General features: G+C 44.4%; 1 protein-coding gene across 2 annotated transcripts in view; it reads left to right on the forward strand.

Moving 5' to 3' along the window:
• Window positions 1–20,306, forward strand: part of KIF3B (kinesin family member 3B) — a 59,265-nt gene extending 38,959 nt beyond the window's left edge. Inside the window, exons 3-9 of one of the 2 annotated variants that reach the window (XM_033186083.1) lie at window positions 1,335–1,436; window positions 1,646–1,768; window positions 1,875–1,993; window positions 12,245–12,358; window positions 13,020–13,125; window positions 15,466–15,644; window positions 16,544–20,306. In XM_033186083.1, coding sequence (XP_033041974.1) covers window positions 1,335–1,436; window positions 1,646–1,768; window positions 1,875–1,993; window positions 12,245–12,358; window positions 13,020–13,125; window positions 15,466–15,644; window positions 16,544–16,640 — 840 coding nt within the window. In that variant the 3' untranslated portion in view covers window positions 16,641–20,306. The remainder of the gene's footprint in view (window positions 1–1,334; window positions 1,437–1,645; window positions 1,769–1,874; window positions 1,994–12,244; window positions 12,359–13,019; window positions 13,126–15,465; window positions 15,645–16,543) is intronic. The other variant, XM_033186084.1, reaches the window with a different exon arrangement.
• Window positions 20,307–22,065: the final 1,759 nt, after the last annotated feature.

The raw sequence follows: 22,065 nt of genomic DNA on the forward strand, positions 1-22,065 counted from the left end.
TTTTTTTTTTTTTTTTTTTTTTTTTTTTTTTTGTATTTTTAGTAGAGACGGGGTTTCACCATGTTAGCCAGGATGGTCTCGATCTCCTGACCTCGTGATCCGCCCGTCTCGGCCTCCCAAAGTGCTGGGATTACAGGCTTGAGCCACCGCGCCCGGCCAAAAGCTTTTTTTTCTTAACTAATTCCTATTGTTTCACTTCCGCTCTCTGTGTAGCTGGCCCTGTAGACAGAAAGCTTTCTCTGACTCCCTCTAAAAGTCTGAATTCTCTGACTGGGTGCTGTGCTCACGCCTATAATCCCAGCAGTTTGAGAGGCCAAGGCAGAGGATTGCTTGAGGCCAGGAGTTCAAGACCAGCCCAGACAACATAGCAAGACCTCATCTCTACAATCTGTCAGCCAAGTGTGGTGGTGCACACCTGTAGTCCCAGCTGCTTGGGAGGCTGAGGTGGGAGCATCACTTGAGCTAAGGAGGTCAAGGCTACAGTGAGCTGTGATCGCGCCACTGCACTCCAGCTTGGGTGACAGAACTAGACCCTGTCTTTAAAACATTTTTTAAAGGCCGGGCGCAGTGGCTCAAGCCTGTAATCCCAGCATTTTTGGAGGCCGAGACGGGCGGATCACGAGGTCAGGAGATCAAGAGCATCCTGGCTAACACGGTGAAACCCCGTCTCTACTAAAAATACAAAAAACTAGCCGGGCGAGGTGGCGGGCGCCTGTAGTCCCAGCTACTCGGGAGGCTGAGGCAGGAGAATGGCGTGAACCCGGGAGGCGGAGCTTGCAGTGAGCTGAGATCCGGCCACTCCAGCCTGGGCGACAGAGCGAGACTCCGTCTCGGAAAAAAAAAAAAAAACTTTTTTAAATCCCCACAAAGTCTGAATTCTATCCCATCAGTGTGTGTCTCCCATTAATTACTGTGTCCTTTCCTCATGATGGCGTCTGGCGCCATATGGTTAAAGCTGGCTTGCTTGTCTGTTTTCCTCAGTGGACTCTGAGCTTTGTGATTCACATTCACATTGCATCCCCAGGACCTAACATAAAGGAGCTGCTTAGTATGTTCTAAGTGGGGTTAATACTTTGTAGAAACAAGCAAAAAAAAAATTTTTTTTGTTAAAGCTAAAATTCATGTGTCTGGAGAAACTGTATTTTCAGTGTTACCAAGAAGCCTCTCGTGAAGCTGCCCCAGTCCCTCACCAGCTGAGCACAGTGTATTTTTTCCCAGAGTTTGTCCCTTTTGGCTCAATCCTGAGCTCTTTGTCTTTCACAGGCGCCCCTGTGAGGAATTAAGTTCTGAGGGAAACCATTCATGAGATGGATTCTACTTTGTTTCTCACTCAGGCCATGGAGAGTAAGTTGCTTGTTGGAGGAAAAAATATAGTAGATCATACGAATGAACAGCAGAAAATCCTGGAGCAGAAACGACAGGAAATTGCAGAGCAGGTAACTTTTCATTCTTTTTCAGGGAGAATGGGTGGGGTAAGGTGTGTTTATGCTGCAGAACAAACATCTCTCATATTCGACTCTCTTCAAAGAGAATAAGAGCAAGGTGTGTCCGCCTCATCCTAGCTGGAGACTCTGATCCTAGCTTGGGGAATTCAGCATAGACACAGTCTCTAGGGCAAATTGATGAATTTTGTCATGTTGCTCAGAAACGTCGAGAAAGAGAAATCCAGCAACAGATGGAAAGTCGAGATGAAGAGACCTTGGAACTTAAAGAGACATACAGCTCATTGCAGCAGGAGGTGGACATCAAGACCAAAAAACTCAAAAAGGTATGAAAGGAATGAGGCCAGATGGAGGTGCCTTGAGACTTGGGGAAAGGGAGAACTCTACCCTTTGTATAGACACCCTCCTCACCTGCCTCTCCCCTCATTCCAGCTCTTCTCCAAGCTTCAGGCAGTGAAGGCTGAGATCCACGACCTCCAAGAAGAACACATCAAGGAGCGCCAAGAGCTAGAGCAGACTCAGAATGAGCTCACCAGGGAACTGAAACTCAAGTAAGTGCCAGGTCTTCCATAGTGCCCCCAAGCCACTTGCTGAGTCATTGGTCTTGTTTGTTTAGTTAGAAACAGCCTTGGCTGGGCGTGGTGCCCCATGCCTGTAATCCCAGCATTTTGGGAAGCAGAGGCAGGCAGATCACCTAATGTCAGGAGTTCAAGACCAGCCTGGCCAACATAGTGAAACCCTGTCTCTATTAAGAAATACAAAAATTAGCCGGGCATGGTGGTGCACGCCTGTAGTCCCAGCTACTAGGGAGGCTGAGATAGGAGAATCGCTTGAACCTGGGAAGTGGAGATTGCAGTGAGCTGTTGTAGTGCACTGCACTCCAGCCTGGGCGACAGAGTGAGACTCTGTCTCCAAAAAAAAAAAAAACAGCACTGAGGAAAAGGGTCCTTCTGCAGCTCATCTCCTGCTACCCCATCTTCTGTTCATTCCTGAGAAAGTCACTTTCCATCCCTGGATCCCATCTGTTAACTGACTTCACCAGGTAATCTCTAAGTTCCCTTCTAACCCTACCTTCTTGAAGCTTTTAAAGATTCTGGTCTTACATCTGTCTGATGATAAGAGGGAATATTTTATTAACTTGACTTTTTATTGTGACAATTTTCTGAATGGTATAATGAATACCCAAGTACCCATCACCCAGATTCAAGGATTAGCAAGCTTTTGCCATCTGTCTTTCACAAAAATATTTTAAAGCAAATCTTACCTCATGTTATCTCACGCCTACATACTTATATATATATATGATCACAGTGTTTTTTTTTTTGAGACAAGGTCTTGCTCTGTCACCCAGGGTGGAGTGCAATGGCACGATCACAGTTCATGGCAGCCTGTAACTTGTGGGCTCAAACAATCCTCCCACCTTAGCCTCCCGGATAGCTGGGACTACAGGTGTGTGCCACTATGCCCAACTAATTTTTAAAAAAATTTATAGAGATAAGGTCTCTCTATGTTGCCTAAGCTGATCTCAAACTCCTAGGCTTAAGCAATCCTCCTGTTTCAGCCTCCCAAAGTACTGGGATTATAGGTGTGAGCCACCACTCCCAGCCCACAATACTGTTTTTAAAAAAGCTTAATTGAGACATACTTCACATACCATACAAATCATGTATTTAAAGTGTACAAATCAGGTGGGGCACGGTGGCTCATGCCTGTAATCCCAGCATTTGGGAGGCCGAGGCGGGTAGATCACCTGAGGCCAGGAGTTCAAGACCAGCCTGGCCAACATGGTGAAACACCGCCTCTACTAAAAATCTAAAAATCAGCTGGGTGTGGTGGTGTGCACCTGTAATCCTAGCTACTCAGGAGATTGAGGCAGGAGAATCGCTTGAACCTGGGAGGCAGAGGTTGCAGTGAGCTGAGATCACACCACTTTACTCACGCCTGGCGACAGAGCGAGATTCTTGTCTTTAAAAAAAAAAAAAAAAAAAAAAACTAAAAAATTAAAAAATGATAAAGTGTACAAATGAGCATTTTTTAGAAAAACATATATACGCATAGGGCTGTAAAACCACCACTACAATCTAATTTTAGAACATTGTTATCACTCTCCTCTAAAAGAAACTCTATCAATTAGATGATTATTACCCCCTTTCCCAACCCGAAGTAATCACTAATCTGCTTCCTGTCTCTATGGCTTTGCCTATTCTGGCCATCTCATATAAATGGAATCACACACTGTGTGGCCTTTTGTGCCTGGCTGCTTTTGCTTAGCATGATGCTTTCAAGGATCATCCATGCTGTAGCATGGATCAACAGATATCTGATAGTCCCAACATCAATTGTTCTTTATTATGACTGAATAATATTGCACTGTATGAATAGACCACATATTTATTTTTCAGTTTATGTACATTCAGATTATTTCTAGTCTTTGGCTATTATGGATAATGCTTCTATAAGCATTCATGTATAAGGTTTTATGTGGATGTGTGTTTTCATTTCTCTGGGATATATTCATAGGAGTGGAATTGCTGGGTCGTATGGTAACTCAGTGTTTAACTTCTTGAGAGAATGCCAAACTGTTTTCCACAGTGACTGCACTATTTTACATTTCTACCACCAATTTCTCCACCTTTTTTTTTTTTCTTCTTTGAGGCAGTCTCGTTCTGTTGCCCAAGCTGGGGTGCAGTGGTGTGATCTCAGCACACTGCAACCTCTACCTCCTGGACTCAAGCGATTCTCCCACCTCAATCTCTGGAATAGCTGGGACTATAGGGGCATGCCACCCCACCTGGCTAATTCTTATGTTTTTTGTAGAGATGGGGTTTCACCATGTTGCCCAGGCTGGTCTCAAACTCTTGGGCTCAAGCCCTTGAGTCTGCCTGACTCAGCCTCCCAAAGTGCTGGGATTACAAGTATGAGCTACCATGCCTGGCTTCTCCACCTCCTTGTCGACACTTACTATTGCCTGTCTTTTTTGTCATAGACATCCTAATGGATGTGAAGTGGTACTTCATTATGGTTTTGATTTGTGCAATTCTCTGATGACTAATGATGTTGAACATCCTTTCACGTGCTTGTTGGTCATTTGTATGTGTTTGGAGAAATATCTATACAAATCCTTTGCCCATTTGAAATGGGGTTGTTTTTTATTTTATTTTATTTTATTTTGAGATAGAGTCTCGTTCTGTTGTCCAGGCTAGAGTACAGTGGTGCAAACTTGTTGCAACCTCTGCCTTCTGGGTTCAAGTGATTCTCGTGCCTCAGCCTCCCGAATAGCTGGGACTACAGGCACTCGCCACCGTGCCAAGCTGATTTTTGTATTTTTAGTAGAGATGGGGTGTCACTATGTTGCCCAGACTGGTCTTGAACTCCTGACCTCAGGTGATCCACCCGCCTTGGCATCCCAAAGTACTTGGATTATAGGCATAAGCCACCACTCCCAGCCAATAATTAAGTTTTAAGACTTGTTTTTGAGACAGAATCTGGGTCTGTCACCCAGGCTGGAGTGCAATGGCGTGATCTTAGCTCACTGCAGCCTCCGCCTCCCAGGTTCAAATGATTCTCCTGCCTCAGCCTCCCGAATAGCTGGGACTATAGGCGTGTGCCACCATGCCCAGCTAATTTTTGTATTTTTAGTAGAGACGGGGGTTTCACCAATTTGGCCAGGCTGGTCTCGAACTCCTGACCTCAGGTGATCCACCTGCCTCGGCCTCCCAAAGTGCTGGGATTACAGGCATGAGCCGCTGTGTCCGGCTGAGTTTTAAGAGTTCTTTATATTAATATATTATGAATACCACTCCCTCACCAGATTCATGATTTGAAGATAGTTTCTGTTTTTCTGAGTTGTTTTTAAACTTTCTTGATGGTATTACTTATAGCACAAAAGATTTCCATTGTGATATAGCCCAATTTAATTATATTTTCTTTTGTTTATTGTACTTTTGGTATTGTATCTAGATTTGCCTTTTCTGGACCTTTCATATAAGTTTATAAATGAAATAATGTTGGAATAATGTGGCCTTTTGTGACTGCTTTCTTCGTGTGTGTGTGTGTTTTGTTGTTTTTTTTTGTTTTTAAATGATAAGGCCTTCCTCTGTCAACCAGACTGAAGTGCAGTGGTGCCATCATAGCTCACAGCCTTGACCTCTTGGGTTCAAGTGATCTTCCTGTTTGAGCCTCCTGAGTAGCTAGGACTTCAGTTGCATGCTAGCACACCTGGCTAATTTTTAAAAATTTTTTCATGAGGGTGGGTCTTGCTTTGTTGCCAAGGCTAGTATAATGTTTTCAGCAGTCTTCCATGTTGTAGCATGTATTAATACTTTATTCATTTTTTTATGGCCAAATAATATTCTATTGCATAAATATACCACATTTTATTTATCCCATTCATTATTGGATGGACATTTGGGTTATTTCTACTTTTGGGTGTTATGAATAATGTTGCTATGAACATTCATATTAAAGTTTTTTTGTGGACATATGTTTCATTCTCTTAGATCCTCTAAGAGGCTTATAGTTTTAGGTCTTACATTTAGGTCTGTGATCCATTTGAGTTAATTTCTGTGTATGGTGTGAGGTAGGGTTTCAAGTGCGGTGTTTTGGATGCAGATATCTAGTTGTTCCAGTACCATTTGTTGAAAGGGCTCTTTCCTCATTTCATTGTCTTGGCATACTTACTGAAAGTCAGGGCCGGGCGTGGTGGCTCATGCCTGTAATCCCAGTATTTGGGAGGCTGAGGTGGGCAGATCACCTGAGGTCAAGAGTTCAAGATCACCCTGGCCAATATGGTGAAACCCTGTCTCTACTAGAAATATAAAAATTAGCCAGGCGTGATGGCGCACCCCTGTAGTCCCAGCTACTTGGGAGGCTGAGGCAGAAGAATTGCTCGAACCTGGGAGGCGGAGGTTGCAGTGAGCTGAGATCGCGCCACTGCACTCCAGCCTGGGCCACAGAGCAAGACTCTGTCTCACTAAAAAGAAATAAAGTCAGTTGACCATAATTAAGCATTTATTTCTGGACTTTTAATACTGTTCCTTTGGTCTATATATCTATCCTCATGCTAGTACCATTCTGTCTAAATTACTGTAGCTTTGTAGTTAAGTTTTGAAATCAGTAAGTGTGAGTCCTCCAACCTTGTTCTTTTTCAAGAATGTTTTGGCTGTTCAGGGTCCCTTGCATTTCCATATTCAGGCATACTTTATTTTATTGCACTCTGCTTTGTTATAATTCACAGATATTACATTTTCTACAAATTGAAGGTTTGTGGAAACCCTGCATAGAGCAAGTCTGTTGGCACCATTTTTTCAACAGCATATGCTCACTTCATGTCTCTGTGTAAGCATTTATTAGCAATAAAGTATTTTTAAAGTCTGTACTTTTTTTAGACAAAATGGTATTATACATTTAATAGACTATAGTATAGTGTAAGCGTAACTTTTATATGCACTGGGAAACCAAAAACTTGTGTTACTTGCTTTATTGTGATACTTACTTTATTGCAATAGTCTGGAACCAAACCCACAATATCCATGAGGTATGCCTCTATATTTTAAAGTCAGCTTGTCAATTTCTGCAAACAAAGCCAACTGGGATTTTGATATTGATGGTATTGAATCTGTAGATCAATTTGGGCAATATTATCATCTTAACAGTATTAAGTATTCAGATCCATGAACATGAGATATATTTTCATTTATTTATTATTTCTTTAATTTTTCTCAAGAATGTTTTGTAGTTTTCAGTGTATAAGTCTTGCACTTTTGTTAAATTTATACCTAAGGGTTTTTTGGGTGCTATTGTATATGACATTGTTTTCTTAATTTTATTTTTGGAATATTAATTACTAGTGTTTAAAAATATCGGCTGGGCATGGTTGCTCACATCTGTAATCTCATCACTTTGGGAGGCCAAGGTGGACGGATCACCTGAAGTCAGGAGTTCGAGACCAGCTTGGCCAACATGGTGAAACCCTGTCTCTACAAAAATACAGAAATTAGCCAGGCGTGGTGGCGGATGCCTATAATCCCAGCTACTCGGGAGGTTGAGGCAAGAGAATCGCTTGAACCCTGGAGGCACAGAATGCAGTGAGCCGACATTGTGTGATTGCACTCCAGCCTGGGTGACAGAGCAATAATCTGTCTCAAAAAAAGAAAATTATATGTGTATATATAATTGCTTTTTGTCTACACAATGATATTTTTACACCTAAAAAAATTAAGTTTCTTAGTATTTTCTAGTACCCAATCCACATTCAGATTTTCTTGGTTTGCTCATACTAGGAGCTACATATTAGGACTACATGTTACATTTGGTTATTAAGTCTCTTAGACTTATTTTAATCTGAGGCAATTCTTTTTATTTTTTATTTTATGTATGTATGTATGTATGTATTTATTTATTTATTTATTTGAGACAGAGTCTCACTCTGTTGCCAGGCTGGAGTGCAGTGGTGCAGTCTCAGCTCACTGCAAACTCCGCCTCCCGGGTTCAAGTGATTCTCCTGCCTCAGCCTCCCGAGTAGCTGGGACTACAGGTACATGCCACCATGCCCAGCTAATTTTTGTAGTTTTAGTAGAGACGGGGTTTCACCATGTTGGCCAGGATTGTCTCAACCTCGTGATCTGCCCACCTCAGCCTCCCAAGATGCTGGAATTACAGGCGTGAGCCACCACGCCCAGCCAATTCTTTTTATTTTAAAAAATATTTTTCAGTCGAGCATGGTGGCTCATACCTGTAATCTCAGCACTTTGAGAGGCTGAGGCGGGTGGATCATGAGGTCAGGAGTTCAAGACCAGCCTGGCCAAGATGGTGAATTCCCCATCTCTACTGAAAATACAAAAATTAGCCAGGTGTGGTGGCGGGCAACTGTAATCTCAGCTACTCGGGAGGCTGAGGCAGGAAAATCACTTGAACCTGGAAGGCGGAGGTTGCAGTGAGCCAAGATTGCACCACTGCACTCCCGCTGGGGCACAAGTATACACACACACACACACACACACACACACACACACACACACATTTTTCATAGTTGACTTGTTGAAAAGACTGAGTCGGATAGCCTTAGAAATATCCCACGTTGTAGGTGGGAGTGGTGCCTTGTGCCTGTAGTTCCAGCTACTTGGGAAGCTGAGGCAGGAGGATTGCTTGAGCCCAGGAGTTCAAGGCTGCAGTGAGCCAAGATTATGCCACTGCACTCCAGCCTAGGTGACCGAGTGAGACACCAACTCAAAAGGAAAAAAAAGAAAGAAAAATATACCACATTCTGGATTTGTTGGTCTCTTTCTTCATGGTGTCAATTAACTTGCATCTCTATCCCCTTTATTTCCCTTTAACTGAAAACTGTCTCTGAAGCACGGGTTCCCAACCTTGGCTACAAACTGAGAAGTTTTAAAAGTTAGTGATGTCTGAGCCTCACCTCAGAGATTCTGATTTAATTGGCCTAGGGCAGTAGTCCTTAAACTTTAGCAGGCATCAGAATTACCTGAAGGGATTGTTAAACACAGATTGATGGGTGTCACACCCAGAGTCTGATTCAGCAAGGCTGCGGCAGGGCCTGAGAATTTTCATTTCTAATAGTTTCCAGGTATTGCTTCTGCTGGTTTGGTGAATGCACTTTGAGAACTCTTGGTCTCTCATGAGGTCTGGGCAAGATATTTTTCAAAACTCTGGGGGTAATATTAATGTGCAGCCTGGCCTGAGAAATGTGGAGCTAATGATTTCAGCCAACAGATGATCTTTGTCTGGATCTATTATTTCATTAGTGGGATTACAAAATGACCATGCCTGGCCAAAGAAGAACTTTTCAAAGGGATTCTTTTTTTTTTTTTTTGAGACAGAGTCTCGCTCTGTTGCCCAGGCTGGAGTGCTGTGGCCGGATCTCAGCTCACTGCAAGCTCCACTTCCCGGGTTTACGCCATTCTCCTGCCTCAGCCTCCCGAGTCGCTGGGACTATAGGCGGTCGCCACCTCGCCCGGCTAGGTTTTTGTATTTTTTTAGTAGAGATGGGGTTTCACCGTGTTAGCCAGGATGGTCTCCATCTCCTGACCTCGTGATCCGCCCGTCTCGGCCTCCCAAAGTGCTGGGATTACAGGCTTGGGCCACCTCGCCCGGCCCAAAGGGATTCTTTTAATGACCAAATTTTAAATTGGGAAAAGAGCCCTTAAAATTAAATGTTTGCACAGGGCGCGGTGGCTCAAGCCTGTAATCCCAGCACTTTGGGAGGCCGAGACAGGCGGATCACGAGGTCAGGAGATCGAGACCATCCTGGCTAACACGGTGAAACCCCGTCTCTACTAAAAATACAAAAAATTAGTGGTGCGAGGTGGCGGGCGCCTGTAGTCCCAGCTACTCGGGAGGCTGAGGCAGGAGAATGGCGTAAACCCGGGAGACGGAGCTTGTAGTGAGCTGAGATCCGGCCACTGCACTCCAGCCTGGGCGACAGAGCGAGACTCTGTCTCAAAAAAAAAAAAAAATTAAATGTGGGCAAGGTGCGGTGGCGCACACCTATAATCCCAGCACTTTTGGAGGCTGAGGTGGGCCACTTGCCTGAGCTCGGGAGTTCAAGACCAACCTGGCAACATAGTGAAACCCTATCACTACTAAAATACAAAAAAATTAGCTGGGCATGGTGGCATGTGCCTATAGTCTCAGCTACTCCAGGGGCTGAGGTACGAGAATCGCTTGAACCTGGGAGACAAAGGTTGCAGTGAACTGAGATTGTGCCACTTTACTCCAGCCTGGGTGACAGAGCGAGACTCTGTCTCCAAAAAAATTAATTAATTAAATGTGTGTGTTGGTAAGTCCTCTTTGTAGGTATGTACATCTAGAAAACGATCAGGACAGAATATACCAAAATAATAATAGTAGTTATCTCTGGATAGTGAAATTGTGGGTGATTATGTTTTTTACATTTTCTTTTTGTTGTTGTTTTTTGAGACAGAGTATTGCTATCTTGCCCAGGTTGGAGTGCAGTGGCGCAATCTTGGCTCAGTGAAACCTCTGCCTCCCAGGTTCAAGTGCATTTCATGCCTCAGCCTCCCAAGTAGCTGGGATTACAGGTGCAGGTCAACCCCACATGGCTAATTTTTATATTTTTAGTAGAGACAGGGTTTCACCATGTTTATCAGGCTGGTCTCGAACTCCTGACCTCAGGTGATCCACCTGCCTCAGCCTCCCAAAGCACTGGGATTACAGGTGTAAGCCACTGGGCCCAACCTGTTTTTTACATTTTCTTTTTTTTTTTTTTTTTTGAGACGGAGTCTCGCTCTCCCGGGCTGGAGTGCAGTGGCCGGATCTCAGCTCACTGCAAGCTCCGCCTCCCGGGTTTACGCCATTCTCCTGCCTCAGCCTCCCGAGTAGCTGGGACTACAGGCGCCCGCCACCTCGCCCGGCTAGTTTTTTGTATTTTTAAGTAGAGACAGGGTTTCACCGTATTAGCCAGGATGGTCTTGATCTCCTGACCTCGTGATCCGCCCGTCTCGGCCTCCCAAAGTGCTGGGATTACAGGCTTGAGCCACCGCTCCCGGCCTGTTTTTTACATTTTCTAATGAGTAAATGGGATCATTATAACCAGAAGAAAGCCAAATATGCATTATAAAAAATAGTTTCTGAAATGTCAAAATAAAGAGAAAATTTTAGCTCCCCAAAATATTGTTTTTTCTAAGGAGTCTATTTTCATTATTATCTCTCTCTTTTTTTTTTTGAGACAGAGTTTTGCTCTTTGGCCCAGGCTCACTTGGCGCTCTTTGGCATGATCTCGGCTCACTGCAACTTCTGCCCCCTGGATTCAAGCTATTCTCCTGCCTCAGCCTCCTGAGTAGCTGGGATTATAGGTACCCGCCACCACGCCCAGCTAAGTTTTATATTTTTAGTAGAGACGGGGTTTTGCCATGTTGGCCAGGCTGGTCTCGAACTCCTGACCTCAGGCAATCCACTGCCTTGGCCTCCCAAAGTGCTAGGATTACAGACGTGAGCCCCTGTGCCCGGCCTATATCTCTTTTTATATCTTTTGAGTAAACAGTGAGTCAGCCTGTTTCCCACAAGTACCCTCTACCTCTGTGCTGTTTGCTCTGTGTCCCTTCCATGTTCATTTCCTTTTGGTATTGTTTTGTCCTGAGGCTTTAGAAGAGTAAAGGCAGAGATGTAATGGGAGACAGTCATCACCATAGAGAGACACCACTAGTGGGTTCCAGTTTCCTTGTTTGATGTGTTTCCTGGGCACTTGTCAGGCGGTGACTGTTCGTAGGAATGGTCTTCATTCTCAGTGCTCTCAGGGGCTGAAATTCACTCAGTCGTGCTTTTTATCCTGGTCAATTAGAATGGGAAATTTTCCAGCTTGGACAACAAGCCATGGGATTGGAGTAAGGCAGTTTAATTTATTCTGTTTTTGGCATTTTGGAAGTAATGACCTTCGTTAGCACCACCAGTGGCCCGCTAAAAGATACTTCAGGTAGCAAATGTTCACTCCAGTATAGCCCAGGCATCACCTCCCTCCTGAGCCTGTTGATATCCTGCCCCTTCCCAGGCAGAAGTGACCTCTCCATATTTCTAAGACAGACCACTGTCAGTACCTATTATACCTAACAGGGCTGCACCATTACCCTTTGTTTCAGGCAGGAACCAGATGTCATTTGTATCTGTATCTCAGCTCTTTGTATGATGTTAGGCCCGTAGTACCTGCTGAGTAAATGTTTGCTGTGTGCCTTGACTCTTACCTAATTATTCACTATGCATGAGACCAGACAGCTGACACTTCATATGTATTCTGTGTCTGTTTTCACCTGCTATGTGTGCTCTTACAGGCATCTGATTATAGAAAACTTTATCCCTCTGGAAGAAAAAAGTAAAATTATGAATAGAGCCTTCTTTGATGAAGAAGAAGATCATTGGAAACTACATCCTATAACTAGACTGGAGTAAGTCACTATTAACTTTATTTTCAAGTATGAGGGGAAAAGAATGTTGGTAACAAGACCCCTCCAGTCAACAAAGGGGTTTGATAAGAACACAGTTTGGCTTGTTTAAACTCAAAACCCACTGCGTTTCTGATTTTGTAGCTGCCATAGATCCACCAGGTAAAAGTATGATGATGAGTGTGGTTTTAGGAATTAGGAGACTTTGTCACTAGTGAGTGAGCAAGTGACCTTTCCAAAGTTCCTGCATTTCTGTTTCTCCAGCCGTGAAGTGAAGTATGCTAGGTCACATGAGGGGCAATTCAGAGCTATTGTCTTTGTGTGTCATTCTGACCCACGGTATTGAGAAGGATTCTCACTCTAAGTCTGGGTCCTGCTGGAAAGATGGGAGACACCTGGCAGGGATGCAGAGGTGGGGGGTGTTGACAGCTATGCTTTGTGAATGCCGTCTAAGAACTGGGTGATGATTAAAATTCCTTCTGGCTTAAAAGATGCATGATGCTGTGAATCAGAAAACAACTCAAGCAGAAAACAGAAGCAGTTCTCGTCCCACTTATGTCAGCCCACAGTCCAGGGAGTTGCTTGCTCCAGATTCTATCAGAGTCTTCGAGTGCTGGTTCCACAGGACTCCAGCCAGGGCTTTAACACTGCAGTTCATTTCCAGGAACCAGCAGATGATGAAGCGGCCAGTCTCAGCCGTGGGATATAAGAGACCATTGAGCCAGCACGCAAGAATGTCCATGATGATTCGTCCAGAGGCCAGATACAGGGTGAGAAGATCCTTTTGTAACAAATAATAAATAAGCCAAGCACAGTGCCTCACACCTGTAATCCCAGCAGTTTGGGAGGCCAAGGTGGACAGATTGGTGGATCTCAGGAGTTTGAGACCAGCCTGGACAATGTGGCGAAACCCTAACTCTGCTAAAAATACAAAAATTAGCCAGATGTGGTGGTGTGTGCCTGTAGTCCCCGCTACTTGGGAGGCTGAGGTGGGAGGATTACCTGAGCCCAGGAGGCAGAGGCTGCATTGAGCCAAGATCATGCCACTGCACTCTAGCCTGGGTGACAGAGTGAGACCCTGTCTCAAAAAATAAATAAGTAAATATATTAAAAATAATAATGAATAGGCCGGGCACAGTGGCTGACGCCTGTAATCCCAGCTCTTTGGGAGGCTGAGGTGGGAGGATTACCTGAGCCCAGGAGGCAGAGGCTGCATTGAGCCAAGATCATGCCACTGCACTCTAGCCTGGGTGACAGAGTGAGACCCTGTCTCAAAAAATAAATAAGTAAATATAATAAAAATAATAACGAATAGGCCGGGCACAGTGGCTGACGCCTGTAATCACAGCTCTTTGGGAGGCTGAGGTGGGTGGTCACCTGAGGTCAGGAGTTTGAGACCAGCCTGGCCAACGTGGTGAAACCTCATCTCTACTAAAAACACAAAAATTAGTCGGGCATGGTGGCAGGCACCTGTAATCCCAGCTACTTGGGAGGCTGAGGCAGGAGAATCACTTGAACCCAGGAGGCAGGAGGCGGAGGTTGCAGTGAGCCAAGATCGTACCACTGCACTCCAGCCTGGCTGGCAGAACGAGACCCTGTCTCAAAAAAAAAAAAAAGTCAGTACTAGAGAAAGAGTCCAAACATCCTGTCTGTCATGGCCAGTAAATATTAACAGTGACCTTCAAAATGGCTCTGTGGGAAGACTGGAGAGAACACAGATATGTAGTGACAGGAGACGGACCTGTCGTAAAGAACTTCAGGTACTTTCGTCTCACAAAATGTATGTCAGTCATGTAGTCATTTAAAGGGACATCAAGGACTATTTTATGACCCCAAAATAGAAAAATAGAAGCTCTGCCATGAGAGCCTCTACTTTTTAGTTAAATTAAATTAATTAATTTATTTATTTTGAGATGGAATCTCACTGTGTCGCCCAGGCTGGAGTGCAGTGGTGCAATCTATGCTCACTGCAACCCCCGTCTCCTGGGTTCAAGCACTTCTGGTGGTTCAGCCTCCCTAGTAGCTGGGACTACAGGCACATGCCAAAACACCCAGCCAAGTTTTGTATTTTTAGTAGAGACGGGGTTTCACCATGTTGGCCAGGCTGATCTTGAATGCCTGACCTCAGGTGATCCACCCGCCTTGGCCTCCCAAAGTGCTGGGATTACAGGCATGTGCCAGCCAACATGCCCAGCTAATTTTTGTATTTTTAGTAGAGACGGGGTTTCACCATGTTGGCCAGGCTGCTCTCGAACTCCTGACCTCAGGTGATCCTCCCAAAGTGCTGGGATTACAGGCTTGAGCCACCGTGCAGACCTTTTTTTTTTTTTTTGAGGCAGGATCTTACTGTGTCACCCAAGCTTGAGTACTGTAGCACAATCATAGCTCACTGTATCCTCAAACTCCTGGGCTCAAGTGATCCTCCTGCCTCCTGCCTCGGCCTCCCGAAGCACTGGGATGACCATGTCCAGCTGAGCACTTGCTGTGTGCTGGGCATTGTACTCAGCACTTGACTGCTCTCTCTAATGAAGCTTCCCCATCTCCTTTATGCAGTCAGTCCTGTTGCTTAAAGGTCAGGGAGTGTGGCAAGTGGCTGAACTAGGATACACAATGTATTAAGTTATAGAGTAATTTGTAGCAGAAGTATATATGTGAATATAAAATTTGGTGTAAAATATATCGAAATGTAAACTGCTTTTTGCTGGTTGGTGGAAGCACACTCAATATTTTTTTCTTTTTGCTCATCTGTATTTTATAACTATCAATAGGGAACTTGTATTATTTTTATAGTGAAAGATTTTCACTTGAAATATTTTAAATGTTTCTGAATCTCTCTTGGCAGCCAGAGCCAAACAGAAGATTACTGTTAGTTAGCTCTTTGCGTGCCATTTTTCCCGGCTTTGAGTTCTTTAAAAGAAAGAAAGCAAAAGCAAAAAATTAGGTGGGGTTAGCATTGTAAAACTGCATCACTTCTTTTAGGCAGTCACTTTCTTGGTAGGCCCTGAATAACAAGCAGTTTGCACTTCTGTTCTTGGAGGGGCCCTCGATTGCTTGTACTGCCTGTGTCCAGTTGGAGGCTAACCTAGCTGATGATGGCTGTGCTTCTGCAGGCAGAAAACATTGTGCTGTTAGAGCTGGACATGCCTAGCCGGACCACCAGAGACTATGAGGGTCCAGCCATTGCCCCCAAGGTTCAGGCTGCATTGGATGCGGCTCTGCAGGATGAAGATGAGATACAGGTGGATGCATCATCCTTTGAAAGCACTGCAAATAAGAAATCCAAGGCCAGGTGAGTGGCTTTGTTGATGTGTGTTTAAACAGAACATGTTTGAATAAGGACAAACCAAAGCAAGAATGCTTGTTTATCATGGAATACTTTGTAGAACACACTAGAAAATGTTGCCATATTACTCCTATGTTTACTTATTTATTCTACAGATATTTATAGTTGAGACACTATGCTAGGTACACTGAATACCAGAATACCTAATGTCCCCAGTCCCTTACTGTAAGGTGAATGTGTTCTGGTGAAAGAGCAGTCAGTTCTTCAGTTCTCACGAGGTGTCCGGTAGTTCTAAGTGCTTTACAAACATTCTCTTAATGATTTCCTGTAAAAACTTATAAGGTAAATTTTGTAATCAGTCCCATTTTATAGACAGGAAAACTGAAACGTAGAAAATTTGAGAAAGTAGCGATCTCCAAGGAAACCCAGCAAGTAAGGGCCAAAGCAATAATTCAAAAATAGGTAATCCAGATCCATAACCCAGGCTCTGGGCCCCCATGCTAAGTTTATCTCACCCATTTGGTGCAAAAGTAGTAATTCTGTCTTATTATATTCTGGATTAGAAGTTTTAGGAAAACAATTGGGTGCAGAACCAAAATGGAAGAAATTCTACCTGCAAACTTAATTTTTGTTACCAATCAGGAAAGGACAGTCAAGCTTTGGTTTTAAAGGAAGAACAACTGCTAAGCATTAGAATCTCTTCTCTCATATTCCACACCTCTGTTCTGAGGCCATTTTGGTCATGCCCCAAGGTTCAGGCTGTGCCAGTCTAGTGGTTTTACAGTTGAACGTATCGTCATTTTTAGGCCATTGAAGAATGGCCTGAAATGAAATGTTAATGACATCTGATGTGTCAGGGACAGAGATGGGGACATGTAATATAAACATGTGTTTGACTTTTGCAGGCCTAAAAGTGGAAGGAAGTCGGGATCCTCCTCCTCTTCCTCAGGAACCCCTGCATCTCAGCTTTATCCACAGTCTCGGGGGCTGGTTCCAAAGTAAAGCCAGCTCCTCCTCTCCCAGGGCGGAAACAGCATTTGCCTTCTGAGAGAAGAGACTAGCAAAAAGCTGCAGAGAGGACTCGGCCCAAACTCAGAACCATTCCCCTGAGGAGAAGCGATGGCCTCTTTGCAGATCAACCAGCTTAATCTGGTCAAACGTGCTGTTCCTAATCTGGCACTCAGCCCCTCTGGGAAACATCTTTTAATTAGCATCTCAGAAATGCATGGGTAAGGTAAAGTGCGATAGTCCAAGTGGAAAGCAAGAGAATGACCAGTGACCTTGCTTCCTTCCACCTTGCCTTCTTCTCCCCCTTCCCCTGCCCTCCCTTTCTCTCCTCTCTCTTTTTCTGGCCTGTTCTTTTCATGGGGCTCCCTTCTTGTTGAACAATAGGGCAGAATCAGGAGTCCCCTTAGCAGGACCACATCTTTGGAGCCTCGGGATAAAATGACAGTGAGATTGAAAAGTGAAAAGCCTAGAACTTGACTAGGTGCCTGTTCTTGTAGGGAGAAATGAGAAATCGCATTTGAATCCAAGCCCCAGATGGGCACCATCAGCCATCTTGCCTCCATGCACCTCAGTAAGAAGTGGATCTGCCTTTGGGACCTGCCCAGTGAGGAAATCTCTTCCAGTTTCTGCTTCTGAAGGATTCAATGTTGGGAGCAATAGAAATAACATTCCCTTTGCCTCCTCGGAGTATTTAGGGAAATAGCTTCTTTAAAACCTCAAAACCTTGACCATCCTGTCGAAGACCTAAGTCTGTAAGCTGGTGCCATGTCCATACACCATATCACTTTACTCTTCATTTGTCACCATTTCTTCCCATGCACGCGTACTCTGAGCATCCTTGTGTGGGCCCATCCTCTGCCTCCAGAGCATGCTGTGCAGTGGGCCTGTTTAGTGTGAGAAAGGAGGCTTGCTCTGCCTTCTCTGATGGGCTGGAGTTGAGGGAAGGAGCTGTATAGTGGCACTTTTGAATTCCCCGTTTTGTTCCATATTGGTATAGAGAGCAGAAAAGTAGCTAGGCAGATGCAGAGATGGAGACATGAGACTCAGTGCAGTGGGTAGGGAAGACATAACAGATGGAAGCAAAGGAATCCTGCCTGCCTTCAGCAGAGAATTCACCGAATCCTAGAACTGTGGCTCCCTCCAGGCAGAGCCTAAGATGTTGGTGAAGAGTAGCTGCGTGATTGAATAGGCTCAAAGGAGAGTTCAGAATTCCCGTTTACATATTACTAGTTTGGTTTGTAAGTTTTAGTTCCTTGTATTATTGAGATTCAGAGCTTCATTTTATGTTGGTCAGTAGGTGAATATTACTCATTTTTCCCCAAGAGAAGCTCATAAGTGTGTGTGGGTGTGAGAGCACCATGGTGCCTGTGGTCTGTGAATGTGTCCATGTGTGTCTGTAAGAGAGACAGAGACCAAGAACTTGCTCAATTTTAGAAATACACTAATGTGCAGTTGTTGCCTTTTGTCTGTATTAAAGGCCCATTGAATGACTAATCCAGGCTGGAAGCATTCCCATGTGGGTGTCTGAGTCCACGAGCCAAGCCTGAGGGGACAGTATGAGTCTCCAGGTCTGCCACACTGGTGCACCTTGCTGGCACGGTGCTTCAGGAAGGTGGCGACTCAGGTGGGCCTTGAGTTATATTTTAACTCAGCTGCTCAGTTCCCAGGGCACATTTCTGGATCAGAACCCGTGGGAAATAGGAGGTACTAAGTGCAATGTCTTAGCATTCTGCAAAATGGAGATCTGTTGTCCAGCGGCTTATCTCCTTTTTAGTAACCCTTTTTTTCTGAACCCAGGGCCCTTTTCAGCCTTCCCTCATCTTTTCTTGAGATCAAACCTTGCTTCTTTCTTATTTACTAAGAATTTGCCTGTTTGAATAAGAACAAAACGCTAAGGTGGGTAGCCTATGCTGGTTGTCTGCTGGTTACACGTGTCTCTCACACCACATTTCCTCAAAGCTAATCTGAATTCTGTAGGCTAAAAATATTCATGTAGCAAATCTGAGAATTGAAAACTGCAGATAACCGGCCGGGTATGGTGGCTCACGCCTGTAATCCTAGCACTTTGGGAGGCCGAGGTGGGTGGATCACCTGAGGTTAGGACTTCAAGACCAGCCTGGCCAACATGGTGAAACTCCATCTCTACTAAAAATACAAAAATTTGCCAGATGTGGTGGTGCATGCCTCTAGTCCTAGCTACTCGGGAGGCTGAGGCAAGAGAATCACTTGAACCTGGGAGGTGGAGGTTGCAGTGGGTCGAGATCATACCACTGCACTCCAACCTGGGCAACAGTGAGACTCTGCCTCAAAAAAAAAAAAAGAAAGAGAAAGAAAACTGCAGATAACCCTATACGTTAATACTGGTATCTCGAGGTGACTCTTCTGACCAAGGGTGGTTAAGTGACACATAGAACTTTTCTAAGAGAAGACAGACAAGTTGACAGGCCTGTCTTGTACTCAGCTGTGTTTATGTGGTGTCTGTGGAAACAAAAGAAAAGAAGACTTAGTTGGAAATGAAGCTGTCCCTTTCTAAGCAGTCTCTGGTGCTTTTCTTCTCTAAAAATGGATCCAATAAATATTTGAATAGAGCAGATTGTAGAATGTCGTGCTGCCACCAGAAAGCTGCTGCTTTGGGTTCTGCATTGAACCAAATATGTAGAGGACCTACCAAGCCCACTGAGGGACCAGGTTTTCATGTCTCTAGTCGTACCTAGAATGTTCTGAGCCGTCTGAGGGCCTTTATGCCAGAAGCAGCTAGCAAAGCCAGAAAGCAAGTCTAACAGGATCTAAGATGGCCATCAGGAGAAGGAGTTTGAGACTGTGTGTGCATCCCCCAATAGACCCCCTTTTACTCTGATCTGGAGAATGTATTTGGCTTCATATTTTAAAGTCACATGTCTCTCAGGTCCCTGGATTCAGAACCCAAGGCCACAAATCATAGGCATGAAGCACTTTCTTAAGACTGACCTAACGCTGGATTATTTCCCGTCTAATGCCTGCATGCTGCTTGAATTGCTCCACCCACACCTCCATGACCAAGGGCGCCAGAGTGCTGCAGCTCGGGCGTGGGCTGCTCTCTGCTTTTCCTGTCTGACTCTGACAAGTCCTCCCTCACTGAATGTAGAATCGTTGCCAAGTTTCTGAGAAGTGTCGATTCCCTGTTAACGTAGATATCAGTTCTGCTTCACATTTCCCACTTGAGGTTGAGGCGTACTGGAGACAACACCTCAGACCATCTGAACCCCATCAGTGGACGAAAATGGGGCTGTTAATATACTCTAAAAGCCATACTAAAAATGCTCTGAGGGAACTGGCTAAGAATAGTGGGCCTGGCGATTATCACGCAAGGCTTTGTTTTGTGCTGTTCAGAAATCTGTCACCTTTCTGCCTGCCCTTGTTGCCTGAATGAAATGCTTCTGGGGTTATTTATGAAGGAGTGATCCTGGGGCCGGCAGGAAGCAGTGGGCTTTATGGCTCCTTGAAGTTATTACTGATCTCGACCTTCTCTTTGGCTACCTTTAGACAAAGAATATGCCAATCAATACTTGGGGCTCTAAGTTTTACAATTGATATTTATTTGTATCATCTCTTTGTCTAGGAATGTAAAAGTGATTCTAAACTAAGATGTGTAATAAAAATCAATCAGATTTATTGTACCTACAAAAAGGTGTCCTCATAAATGACTAAGGCTTTTGAAAATGACATGCCCGTGGCTGACATCCTGGCATTTTCAATAGACATTTTAATTGGGTGGGAGTGGGAAAATGAAGATTGAGTGGGGATGCTGGCATTATTTAATATAGCAACAAGGGGCAGGGTGTGGTGGCTCACGCCTGTAATCCCAGCATTTTGGGAGGCTGAGCCTGGTGGATCACTTGACGTCAGGAGTTGGAGACCAGCCTGGCCAACATGGTGAAACCCTGTCTGTACTAAAAATACAAAAAATGAGTGGGGCATGGTGGTGCGCGCCTGTCATCCCAGCTACTTGGGAGACTGAGGCAGGAGAATTGCTTGAGGCAGAGATTGCAGTGGGCCAAGATTGCACCACTGCACTTCAGGCTGGGTGACGGAGCAAGACTCCATCTGAAAATAAATAAATATAAATAAATAAATGATATGGCAACAAGGAAAAGATACATAAAATGAAGAAGGACAGAGTGACAGGTGCTTTTCATGTTTTTCCATGGAGGTTCCTGAGACTGACCTGGGCAACAAGCATGAAATTTCTTTCAACTTTTGTGTTTTGTTTTAAAAATTATTTTAAATTTACTTTTATATATCATACTTTAAAATATATGTGCCCTTTTTTTTTTTTTTTTCCCAGACAGGGCATCACTCTGTTGCCCAGGCTGGAGTACAGTGGCATGATCACGGCTCTCTGCAGCCTCAGCCTCACAGGCTCAAGTGATCTTCCCACCTCAGCTGGGACTATAGGTGTGCAGCACTATGCCTGGCTAATTTTTTATTTTTTTTGTAGAAATGGGGTCTCACTATGTTGCCCAGGCTGGTCTGTGCCTTTTTTAACACAAAAGTATTTTATGTTGTTTACCATCAGGAAAAGAAGATACAAAAAATGGGCCGCACATTGTCTCTTGGATTCCCATGCTCGTAGGCCTGCTGGAGTGACCCTGGGGGGGTTGTGCCCCTATGTTGAGAAGTGGGACTGGGTGGAAGGAGCACAGACCCTGGACTCCAAGTTGGGTTTGAATTCTGGTCTTGCCACCACTTACTAGCCATATGACTGGGAGGAATTTAATTGACCTCTCTGAACTTTAGGGCCTTTGTCTGTAAAGTGGAGTGGTGATCCCCACTTTGAAGGGCCATTTTGAGGATCAGCGATACATTTAAAGGAGCAAGTACAGTATGTGGATAGAGCAGCCATGAAAAAAATGTGGTTATTGCTGTGATAAGGCACTGTGTTTGGAAGATACCATGAATACTTTGTGTCCAAGAAACTGGAAGTCAGTATTCGACATACCATCTTTAGAAAATGCTAAAGAAAAATTGTTAACCATTTAGTAATTTGTATTGAGTACCTACGATGTGTCAAGCTATTCTAGGCACTAGATATATAGATATAACACCAGGAACCTGCCCACATGGAACTTGCACCTTGATGGGGATGGAGGATGGGTAAATGTTAAATTAATCAAATGTGCACAAATATATGATTATGAATTGTGTCAAATATCATGAAGTTATAGAATAGGTTTTTGTTTTTGTTTTTTTTGAGATGAGGTCTCACTCTGTCACCTAGGCTGAAGTAGAGTGGCATGATCATGGCTCTCTATAGTCTCCACCTCCTGGGCTCAAGCGATCGTCCTGCCTTAGTCCCCCAAGTAACTGGGACCAAGGTGCGAACCACCACACCTGACTAATTTTTTAAAATTTTTTGTAGAGATGGGATTTTGTCATTTTG

This window comes from Trachypithecus francoisi, unplaced genomic scaffold (genome assembly GCF_009764315.1).
Source record: "Trachypithecus francoisi isolate TF-2019V2 unplaced genomic scaffold, Tfra_2.0 Lachesis_group21, whole genome shotgun sequence".
Lineage (NCBI taxonomy): Eukaryota > Metazoa > Chordata > Mammalia > Primates > Cercopithecidae > Trachypithecus > Trachypithecus francoisi.